At 30.0% G+C, this 12,633-nt stretch overlaps 1 protein-coding gene across 2 annotated transcripts; it reads right to left on the bottom strand.

Moving 5' to 3' along the window:
- On the bottom strand, positions 1,086-11,519 carry LOC109837170 (caffeic acid 3-O-methyltransferase-like). 2 transcript variants are annotated; one of them, XM_020405295.1, is made up of 4 exons: positions 11,018-11,519; positions 2,355-2,683; positions 2,166-2,230; positions 1,086-1,585 (listed from the first exon to the last, which is right to left on the bottom strand). In XM_020405295.1, exons 1-4 carry the CDS (start codon positions 11,440-11,442, stop codon positions 1,292-1,294), a joined length of 1,113 nt encoding a protein of 370 aa, XP_020260884.1. In that variant the 5' UTR covers positions 11,443-11,519; the 3' UTR covers positions 1,086-1,291. The 2 variants fall into 2 exon arrangements, with proteins under 2 accessions (XP_020260884.1, XP_020260885.1); XM_020405296.1 differs by having other exon boundaries at positions 2,355-2,665; positions 11,018-11,518.

The raw sequence follows: 12,633 nt of genomic DNA, 5'->3' as shown, positions 1-12,633 counted from the left end.
AACCCTATTCCTGTGCACGTTTTCGGTTGACCGGACCTAAGCCCGCGGTCGACCGGACAGCTTCCGAACACCTCCTGCTTCGTTTTTTTCCTGAACTTTTTTGCCGTTTTCACCGATTCTACAATTTTGACGAGGTGTCTCTCTGAAAAGCAAAGTCACTCCAATTTAAAGTGATTTTGTGGGAAAGCTGACAAAGTGTCAACTAGGAGACAAAATAAATAAAAAAAACACCTCATTATTGTCCTCGGTGAGATTTAACAACAATAAATTATAGTTTTCTTTTCAAATAAGTCTCTTAATCTTTCATATTTCAAATTAGCCCTTCAAATCGTTGAAAGTAGTTATAGGTTTCCATTCTTAAAAGTTTACAAAATTAATCCCTTACATAATTAAAATTGCAATTAGGTCCCTCTATTCTTATAAGTTGTCTTAAATTAATCATTCCAATTGCGATGAGTAGGGAGATAAATTGGATTGTGAAGTTTTTTTGTGTTTTATGGAGGTAATCCTACCTGTTATAAAATGTATTTTTTGAGTAAGGTCCATATAACTATCTATTTCTAAGTTTATAGCATGCAATTCAAACAATACTAGCATTCTAGGATTCACAATGATTCCTAACCAAAAAATGTAAAATCTCAAATGAGAAATGGTGAGGTGGATGACCACATTCCATACAGCGTCATAAATAATCTTGTTTCGTCCAAAGCATCCGAAGAGCCCCATTAGATTGTACGGGATGCTACATGACCTAGCTGCAGAGGAACTGAAGTGAGGAAATGGAACCCATGAGCGAGCTATGGGTCGAGGGAAATGGGATCTCTAGCACTGCTTAAAATGTGTAATAGTTGGGATTTAAACGTGGATAATTGTTTCTTGATACAAATAGCATTTATATGTTCTTCCATGGTATCAACTATTCGATATTATTAACAAGTCGTGGGAGTTATAATTAGACATTCTAATGTACATGACTTTTGTCATATTATTATATATTGACAATGGAGATATGGTATATACATACTAAATAGATCGAGAGATGCATATATAATCAATTTTTAAACAGTACTAAAAGAAGATTTACGTCAAATCAAATATTCGTGTACGATCTTTTATTGAATTGAAACGTACATTAGACTAAATACGTCGACATAGTAACTCCAGGAAACTCGACCAAGCAAACTACATAAGGACCTTATCACATGATCTGAACTAGCGCGACAAATATGAAGGGAATAAACGTTCTCAAGCAGAGACATAGTAGAAACAAAACATAGACATGAACAATATATTATTTGTAGAGCTCGATCAATGGAATGCCTAACGCAGAAGGAACAAGCTTTAACTCTGAGAAGCCTGCTTCTGTTGCTAAGGACTCGAACTCTTCTTTGGTCCTCTCTTTTCCCTCACAGAAGTTCAACATGCAAAGATCTGCGTAGTGCATGGTTTGAGTCATGGTGTCCTCGTCGGGGACCTCAGGGATGATAAATTCTGCAATGATCACCTTCCCGGAATCTGGTAGAGCTTCGAAGCAATTCTTCAGTATCTTTATGCAATCTTCATCAGACCAGTCATGAAGAATCCACTACAAGTATCACCAGATCGAAGCTAAAGTAGTTTCTTGTAGACATAAATTAAGGTTAAGTTTGGTTTGATTTGCTCTGTAATTATATGCAAGTGTCAGTTACACGCAACTGCTAGCACATGTATTTGCTTACGTATGTATTCGCTAGATCAGTTTTATAAACAACTATTGTTGCATATTTTTGTTTTGTGGTAGCCTAGCTTTTGGCTTCTTTTATGGATTGGTTAATGCAATTGAATTAGTTGCAATGTAAACTCCATTTTTAGCTCATAATAGTTCGCAACTGCAAGTTATTTGCATAAGTTGTTGGCTATAGCTAAAAGTAGACAATTTTATTGAGCCGCAACTGATTTTATTAAATCCAAGGAACAAACTGCTGTAACTATAATTGCAACTCTACATGCAGTGAACCAAATGGACCATCAACCTGCAGCGATAAGTTCATGTATATCGAATAACATTCATGTAACTATAAGATCTTTTCTAGATTTGAGGTTTGTTTATATATACAATATTCTCCATAAAAAGATTTTTTTTTTTAAATTCCTAGAGAAAAACCCTCAAAATTAAGGCATATAACCTTCATGAAGACTGCTTCCCCACTTGGAATGCTATCAAACATATCTCCCGCAACGTGTTCCACTCCTGCATCATAGTGATCCGACAAATATTGCAACAGGTAATATATGGAGGTTGAGGACAAAATTTCTAAGCTCATCCATCAATATATAGTTTGTTTACTTGTACGATTATAGTAGCTAGTCCTTACCTTTGATTGGTGGCGCATGAGAGATGACATGAGGGAGATCAAAGTTAATTCCGTTCATTTGAGGAAACTTGGAGACGATCATTTGAAGAGCGGCTCCAGTACCACCACCAACATCTACGAGCTTTTGAATGCCTTTGAAGCCCGGGTAGCCACCCACTGCAATTTTCAGGATGAGAGTGGAGGTGCATGACATGCCATTGTTGAAAATTCTACTCAATTCAGGATCACTTCTCATGCACTCAAAATACTTCATTCCGTGGACCTTCTCGAAGGGGACCACTCCGTCAAGAACAGCATGCTTTAGTTCTTGCCTAGTTAAGAGGATCATGCTGGATATGTCAGATCTTACTCAGTATGGATTAAATAAAGAGGGTGTCTACGTGCAATTAACGGGCCCTGAAACAAAAACAAGAATAACGATAACTATGTATAATATAATTTTTCCTACACTACTCTCACGCTACAAGAGAAGAAAATACCCTTGATGAGTAATCAATTTAAAAAAAAAAGTTAAAAAGATTGGACCCTACATTTTCCTCTCTTCTAGTGTAGAAGTAGTGTAGTTATCACTACCCAAAAAACAAGGGTTTCCCCCTTAGAGATCACCTTTCATTTTCAATTTATATATATATATATAAATTATCTTTAAAGTGGTTTTTTGCTGCAACCTACCATCTGCCAGTCAAATTTTCATAAAAACCCAAAATTGCCCTTCAAAACTCACATCTACGGCACATGACTCATTTTTGTTAGTGTTTAAGTCTTACTAGGATACAACTCACATACATTAAACTTGGATTTTTAAGCTTACTAGTTTTTACACACGTGCAATGCACGTGATTTAATACCATGATTAAGTATTTTTGGCAGTTTGTGCTCATTTTTTTCTTTAAACTCTTACATCCCGATTATTTTTTTATGTTTGTTTAAATGGGATACACCTAATTTAAATTTTCATGTTGATATTTGAATTAACAAAAAACAAATATAATTTAAAAATAATTTGAATTTTCATATTATTTTTGACCGATATGAAACTAAACTTTATTTGAGAAAGTATAGCATTGCAAAGTGAAAAATATTAAAATAGTGTTATACAAGCAATGTGAATATTTAAAACCAATATGGTAAAATGATTGATTTAAAGTATGTTAAAACGATGCAAAAGAGAATATGAAGTTTATTCCTAATCATTGATAGACTTCATAAAAAAAATATAAATTAAAGATTAATGCTAACTCTAGTATACTTTTATATGATAAAAACATCCACATAAGAATATAAAAGTACTGAAAAAAAATTCATGAAACTCCCTTCTAAAGATTCCTAATTTCACTCAAAATAATTAAACTATTCTATAAAATATTCATAAAATATTATTTTTATTTTTTCTATTTTATTTTTTATTGAGTTAAGATCAATCCTTCTTCAGGTTTATCATTTATCATTTCTCGGACAATTCTAGAGTATTGTCTTCATCATCTACATCAATTGTGACATCAGGCTAATTTTGTATTTTTTATGCTATTATCTTTCCTGGGCTCGTTAATTTTTTATCATCTCATTTAACTTTACAAAGAAGTCAAATGTACTTATGATGTTCAACACAAACTGCTCAAAATATAGACTTTGATTTTTTTTCTATTTCAATGAGAATAAATATTAATTTCATATATATAAAATTCTTTGTGTTCCTAATTTATTACTTAAATAAATTAGAAGCTATCTCTTTATTTTCCTCTAAAATGAATTCTTCTGATGTGCATCCAATAAGAATTTCTGTTATTTCAATAATATTACCTTTGCTCTATCCCTGTCATTTTCCATAAAGATCTAAACTAAATACCTGCATTATTCATTACCAATTTCTCTTAGATTATAATATTAATATTTAATTTGAAGAACACAGTATGGAATTTATGAATACTTACTAATTTTTCTTATGTCTTCCATGGAGATTTTTTCTTTGATTAGGATAAAGTTATTAAATTATTTTTTAATGTAACTCATTCAGTGCTTCATTAATAGATATGTCTTATGTTAATGCCAATTCAAGTGATTCATTGACGTTTTCTGAATTTTAGATTTATTTCCATCACTTTCCCATTTGCAATGGAAATAACTCAATTCTTTTAAAGTTATCTCTAAATATTCTAATAGTTTCTCCATATGTAATTCCTTGTATTCTTTTACCCTATAAATATTATTAACGTCAAAGATTAAAGTTTCTAAATTAAAATCAATTAATGCTAAGGTATAATATTATAGTGTTTTATCATTTCTATGGATTTAAACATCTATCAATTAATGTTACGAATGTATTTTGGCTACCCCAACTTATTACTAAAATTATATGAAATTACTTTAATTTATATAGTGCCGATAATTTTTAATCTATAATATTTTTAAAAATTTTATCCATTAACCGGATGTTTTTAATCAATTCTTATTGTTTTTGTTTACCAGTATCAACTTAGACTATTCTTAGATGCTGAAAATGGATAGTAAATCCCTAAATTAGAAATTTTAATATATATATATATATATATATATATTTCAAACAAAATATAAATGTATGTGCAACTCAGTTTCCGCATATACCTTTTTTTAATAAAGAGTCCTCGCATCTCTATGATATTTTTCCCCCCGCGTTCAGGGGCTACGTTTCCGGGGACATAACTATGTGAAGCTGACACGAAAGTCAACATGTGCTTTTATCATTGACTAGTTTTTACACACGTGCAATGCACGTGATTTAATACCATGATTAAGTATTTTTGGCAGTTTGTGCTCATTTTTTTCTTTAAACTCTTACATCCCGATTATTTTTTTATGTTTGTTTAAATGGGATACACCCAATTTAAATTTTCATGTTGATATTTGAATTGACAAAAAACAAATATAATTTAAAAATAATTTGAATTTTCATATTATTTTTGACCGATATGAAACTAAGCTTTATTTGAGAAAGTATAGCATTGCAAAGTGAAAAATATTAAAATAGTGTTATACAAGGAAGGTGAATATTTAAAACCAATATGGCAAAATGATTGATTTAAAGTATGTTAAAACGATGCAAAAGAGAATATGAAGTTTATTCCTAATCATTGATAGACTTCATAAAAAAATATAAATTAAAGATTAATGCTAACTCTAGTATACTTTTATATGATAAAAACATCCACATAAGAATATAAAAGTACTGAAAAAAATTCATGAAACTCCCTTCTAAAGATTCCTAATTTCACTCAAAATAATTAAACTATTCTATAAAATATTCATAAAATATTGTTTTTATTTCTTCTATTTTATTTTTTATTGAGTTAAGATCAATCCTTCTTCAGGTTTATCATTTATCATTTCTCGGACAATTCTAGAGTATTGTCTTCATCATCTACATCAATTGTGACATCAGGCTAATTTTGTATTTTTTATGCTATTATCTTTCCTAGGCTCGTTAATTTTTTATCATCTCATTTAACTTTACAAAGAAGTCAAATGTACTTATGATGTTCAACACAAACTGCTCAAAATATAGACTTTGATTTTTTTTTCTATTTCAATGAGAATAAATATTAATTTCATATATATAAAATTCTTTGTGTTCCTAATTTATTACTTAAATAAATTAGAAGCTATCTCTTTATTTTCCTCTAAAATGAATTCTTCTGATGTGCATCCAATAAGAATTTCTGTTATTTCAATAATATTACCTTTGCTCTATCCCTGTCATTTTCCATAAAGATCTAAACTAAATACCTGCATTATTCATTACCAATTTCTCTTAGATTATAATATTAATATTTAATTTGAAGAACACAGTATGGAATTTATGAATACTTACTAATTTTTCTTATGTCTTCCATGGATATTTTTTCTTTGATTAGGATAAAGTTATTAAATTATTTTTTAATGTAACTCATTCAGTGCTTTATTAATAGATATGGCTTATGTTAATGCCAATTCAAGTGATTCATTGACGTTTTCTGAATTTTAGATTTATTTCCATCACTTTCCCATTTGCAATGGAAATAACTCAATTCTTTTAAAGTTATCTCTAAATATTCTAATAATTTCTCCATATGTAATTCATTGTATTCTTTTACCCTATAAATATTATTAACGTCAAAGATTAAAGTTTCTAAATTAAAATCAATTAATGCTAAGGTATAATATTATAGTTTTTTATCATTTCTATGGATTTAAACATCTATCAATTAATGTTACGAATGTATTTTGGCTACCCCAACTTATTACTAAAATTATATTAAAGTACTTTAATTTATATAGTGCCGATAATTTTTAATCTATAATATTTTTAAAAATTTTATCCATTAACCGGATGTTTTTAATCAATTCTTATTGTTTTTGTTTACCAGTATCAACTGATAGTAAATCCCTAAATTAGAAATATATATATATATATGAAAAATACCAAACAATTACACTTTTCTTTGCCAAGTTTTAAAATTTTAGCCCATTTTTGTGGTTTTGAACTTTGAGGGTGTGATTTATAATTTTTAAAATTTTGAAAGAGTTTTTTAAAAAAATTAATTTTAAGTTTGGTAGTTGTAAATTCTATGTTTCATGTGTTGTTGGTAATTTTTTAAATGTTAGTATATTTCTTAGAACTCTAAAATTTTGAGGGTGCCTTTTGCAATTATTAAAACTATAGATTAATTTTGAAAAATATTAAATTTCAGCGGTCTACCAATCGACGAATTTGATGTGTGCTAGTTAAAATTTTTGAAAATTTAGAGATTTTTTTTACGATTTTTAAATTTTGAATGAGTTTTTAAAAAATTTTGAGGTTAATTTTGGCAAATTTTAATTTTTTAGGTGTCTAAGGGTAATATCTTGAATTCATCTTATTTTATTTACAAATTTTAGAATTTTAGGGTGGCTTTTTATAATTTGAACTTTTGAAGGTGTTTTTATAATTTTTGAGATATTGAGGGTGTTAATTAAAAAATTTAAATTTAAATATCAAAAATTTTAGGTGTATCATGGTAATCTCTTGAATTTATCTGTGTTGTTTGTAAGTTTTAAAATTTTAGAATTGTAATGTGCTTGTCTGTAATTTAAACTTTTAAGGGTGTTTCTATAATTTTTGAGACATTGAGGTGTTAACTGTAAATTTTAAATTCTTTGCAAACTAATGTTAATTTTTTAATTTCATGTTTTTTATTTTATGTTTTGAGACATTTGGATGAGTTTTATAGTTTTGAACTTTTCAGGGTCTTTTATGCAATTTTAAAACTTTTTATGATTTTTTTGCAATACTTCATGTATTATAATATGTTATATACTTGTATTTTCTTTATCTTAACAAACTAATATCATTTTTATGTTTTATATATTTTATTAACATTAGTTTTTTTAAATTGTTAAGCTAAACATGGTTCACATAGGATTAGGATAAGATATGATTATGATTAGGATAGATTAAGATATAAATAAAATATTCAAAATAGTGAAGGGTAATATTAACCATTAAAAATTAGAATTTGATTATAGATAAGGTAGTTCAAACTATAAAGGGGTATATTTGTCTAAAAAAGATTTTCCGAACTCGTGCTTTTAAAGGGAGTATGATAATAAAATTTTTACATGCCACTACAAGTAATCTACTATTTAACGACCAAAATTAATATATATATGAAAAATACCAAACAATTACACTTATCTTTGCCAAGTTTTAAAATTTTAGCCCATTTTTGTGGTTTTGAACTTTGAGGGTGTGATTCATAATTTTTAAAATTTTGAAAGAGATTTTAAAAAAATTTACTTTTAAATTTGGTAGTTGTAAATTCTATGTTTTATGTGTTGGTGGTAATTTTTTAAATGTTAGTATATTTCTTATAACTCTAAAATTTTAAGGGTGTCTTTTGCAATTATTAAAACTATAGATTAATTTTGAAAAATATTAAATTTTAGCGGTCTACCAATCGACGAATTTGATTTGTGCTAGTTAAAATTTTTGAAAATTTAGAGTTTTTTTTACGATTTTTAAATTTTGAAGGAGTTTTTTTTAATTTTAAGGTTAATTTTGGCAAATTTTAATTTTTTAGGTGTCTAAGGGTAATATCTTGAATTCATCTTATTTTATTTACAAATTTTAGAATTTTAGGGTGGCTTTTTATAATTTGAACTTTTGAAGGTGTTTTTATAATTTTTGAGATATTGAGGGTGTTAATTAAAAAATTAAATTTAAATATCAAAAAATTTATGTGTATCATGGTAATCTCTTGAATTCATCTGTGTTGTTTGTAAGTTTTAAAATTTTAGAATTGTAATGTGCTTGTCTGTAATTTAAACTTTTGAGGGTGTTTCTATAAATTTTTGAGACATTGAGGTGTTAACTGTAAATCTTAAATTCTTTGCAAACTGATGTTAATTTTTTAATTTCATGTTTTTTATTTTATGTTTTGATACATTTGTATGAGTTTTATAGTTTTGAACTTTTCAGGGTCTTTTATGCAATTTTAAAACTTTTTATGATTTTTTTGTAATACTTCATGTATTATAATATGTTATCTACTTGAATTTTCTTTATCTTAACAAACTAATATCATTTTTATAATATGTTATCTACTTGAATTTTCTTTATCTTAACAAACTAATATCATTTTTATGTTTTATATATTTTATTAATATTAGTTTTTTTAAATTGTTAAGCTAAACATGGTTCACATAGGATTAGGATAAGATATGATTATGATTAGGATAGATTAAAATATAAATAAAATATTCAAAATAGTGAAGGGTAATATTAACCATTAAAAATTAGAATTTGATTATAGATAAGGTAGTTCAAACTATAAAGGGGTATATTTGTCTAAAAAAGATTTTCCGAACTCGTGCTTTTAAAGGGGTATGATTTTTGATTTTTAGTGAAAATTTAACTGGGATTTAGTTGGTTGCAACAAAAACCTATTAAAGATAGTTTATGCATAAATTAAAAATGGAAAGTAGTTTCTATATATAACTATCCTATTTTCAAAGTGGTTTGTAGGAGAAAACAACCCCAAACTATGTGATGCGGCTTGGCTAACACAGGTTTTCTCTTCACATAATTAATTTGGATTTTGATCCTCTCCATTAATAAAAAGTAGTGGTTTTGTTATCACTTTTTAATTAAGGAGAGGATTCATGACATCTATAGTTATTTCCTTGCAAGTAACCGATTTAATTTATGAGGGTTATCTATAAACAAAGAGCTAGGTCCCTCCAACCTTATCAATTATTCTACATTAGTCCTTCAAATCTAGGAAATTACTGATTAGTCCTTCAAATCCTAAGAGGTCTTACAATTTGGTCCCTCAATAACCAAGATACCCTCAGTTAATGTTTTTTTAAGGTTAATTTGTAATTGGGCACTCTAAAATTTACACATTTTCAAATTTGATATAACAAAGTCTTTTTGATACTCTGATACCCCAAAGTTTACACCTTTTTTAGCTTTGATACCTCCATAGTTCTTTTCTTACACTTTGACACTCAAATTTACATATTTTAAACTTCCATACCCTAACATTTCCATATTTTAAACTTTGTTACCTCAAAGTTTCGAGTATCAAAGTGTCAAAATAAAACTGTAAGGGTATTAAGTTAAAATATATAAAATTTATCGTAACAAATGTTAGAAAAAAAGAACTTCAAGATTTCAAAGTAAAAAAGATGTAAACTTTAGGGTATCAAAGTGTTGAAAAAACTTGGGGTACTAAAGTTAAAAAAAGTGTAAACTTTATTGTACCAAAGTGTAAATAACCCTTTTTTAATAAGATGGCTTTTGGGCAGGAAAGAGCTTTGCTACAGGGACCCAAAATATGGGACCAATAAAGGGGACAAGTGAGGTATCTCCCTCCTATTGGATAATGAGTTGGTCATCATTAATGATGGCCAATTCATTATCCAATAGGAGAGGGACACCTCACTTGTCCCCTTTATTGGTCCCTTATTTTGGGTCCTTAAAGAATTTTTCGGCAGGAAATCATAACCGAAGGACATTTTTGGGCGGGAAATCATAATTGAAGGGTATTTTAGTTATTGAAGGTCCAAATTGCAAGACCTCTTAGGAACTGAGGGAATAATGAGCAATTTCTAAGATTTGAGGGATCAATATTGAATTATTGAAGATTTGAGGACTGATACATGAATAACCCAAACAAATAAAAGTTTTCTTTGATTATTTACATTCAAGTGCCCTGTGGTACATGTAGCCAGGATGAATCCTTTCTTTCTTTCGTCCGTCCTTTTTTTTTGGGTTGGGGGTTGATGATTTTTTTTTCTTTTTCGTTTTCTTTTTTTTTTATGGTGGGGGTTGTGGGGAGGGAGGCCCGGGGGGAAGGGTTGTTTGGGCCTATAGTATACACGCTTTGGCCTTGAACAAGGCATCGAGGCCTTCGGCCCAAAGGCCTTTGCCTAAAGTTTGCTCAAGGTTTTGGGTTGAACCAGAGCAATTAATCATAAGATTAATTCTTGGATTATCAATGTAATATCTGTCAGTAAATTTAGAATTATCCGTATAGGTAGACATACCTCAAAGTCATAAGTGAAACTGCAGCAGACCATAGGTACCATAACGTAAATAATGCCAAAAAATTAAAGATATCCCATGATGATCTGTCAGTTCGAGAAGGGACATAAACAAAAGAGACTACCAGCTATCTTGACGAGCCTTGTGCTGGTCCATGATGATCAAAGGAGCAAGAGATGCTCCCCCATCCTTGACACCAACAAAAAGCTTGCCCACCGGTGAAAGCCCATACCGCCTCTCGACACGGCCAGCACCCTCGGTCCCCGAGCAAGTCAGGATCGAGCTGCTGGCCAAATACCGCAGCATCCTGTCGAGTACCGTCGCGGCCTGTGCATTATTCGTGCAAATGTTCGACACAATCTCTGCGACAGACAGCTGCCGACCAGGACCAGCATTGGCTATGATATCGAGCACGCCAAGCTCGATGACTGCCTTTAGAGTCATCGGGACAGCGTAGGCTCCGGCTATATACACCGCAGAGAGGAACGCTGCCATCTCCTCATCTGCGGATGCATCGTACTGTTGATCGTCCTGGTAAGTTGAGGCCATTATTGGGTTAATGTAGGTGATTTTGTTAACTTGAGTTGTACATATTCTCCTTTTTAGGGTTTATAAAGAAGCAAGGGGGTGGGTTCAATTAATGAGACCAGAAATTCATAGTAATTAAGATGCTAGATATGCAGTATAGCGTTGCAAATTTAACGCGGTCAAGTTTTGGCAGGCGGGAAGACGAGATGGCCGTGATTGACGGCATTCAATGAAGCTGCACATAATCAGACAAGATTAATTAATATAGCTCTCCGCTAGTCAGACCAGATGAACCTCACCATATTTATGGTTCCATAACTATCGTCAGCAATAATCAAGTCCAAGTCTCTCACCACACCAAAAATTTAAGAGTTGGGATAAAGATGGAGGGTTATTATAATTTTATAATCTGACTATTATAATTTTATAGTCTGACTAGCTAGTTCTTGCAATCTAAGAGTCTTTTCATAGATATATGATCAAAGATTGAACTCATAGAGCGACATCTTATAATTTTTTAAGTCCACTTTAGAAACTTGTGGCCATTGAATTTCTATCCTTAAAAATTACCCACGTCATCTAATAATATTATGGCAATTCATCTCATCTCATCTCTTTTCTTACTTTTAAGAATGAACCAAACACAAGAAATGAATCGTATCATCCATCTCATCTCATCTCATCTCATGTTTGAAAATGAGTCACATCATCCAATAATATGGTGACAACTCATCTCATCTCATTAAAATTTAATTTCTATCTATTTTCTCAAAAAAAAAATCATGAAATGGGTTTCCCTAAATATGAGTCATATCATCCAATAATATAATGATAACTCATCTCATCTCATCTCTTTTTCTTAGTTTTAAGAATGAACCAAACACAAGAAAAGAACCTAATATAGAAAATAGATATTTTATAATTAATTTTCCTTATTTTAATAGCCAACCAAACAACCTCAAAACAAGTCATAAAATTTGTTTCTTAAAAAATCACTCACATCATCCAATAATATGGTGACAACTCATCTCATATCATCTATGCGTCCTAACTCTGCATTTTAGATTTATAACACAGCGCGACCTATGCGTCCAGCCACCAAAATAGGCCCAACTCTGCGTTTTAAATCTAAAACGCAGAGTTCGGGTCCTGAACGCTATTTTTCAGCATTTGACTCATTCAAAGCATGAACTAAACGGTTTCAAAACCATT

Source organism: Asparagus officinalis, chromosome 4 (genome assembly GCF_001876935.1).
Source record: "Asparagus officinalis chromosome 4, Aspof.V1, whole genome shotgun sequence".
Taxonomy (NCBI): domain Eukaryota; kingdom Viridiplantae; phylum Streptophyta; class Magnoliopsida; order Asparagales; family Asparagaceae; genus Asparagus; species Asparagus officinalis.
The sequence above is the reverse complement of the archived record's forward strand: the minus strand, read 5'-3'. Positions and strand labels throughout refer to the sequence as shown.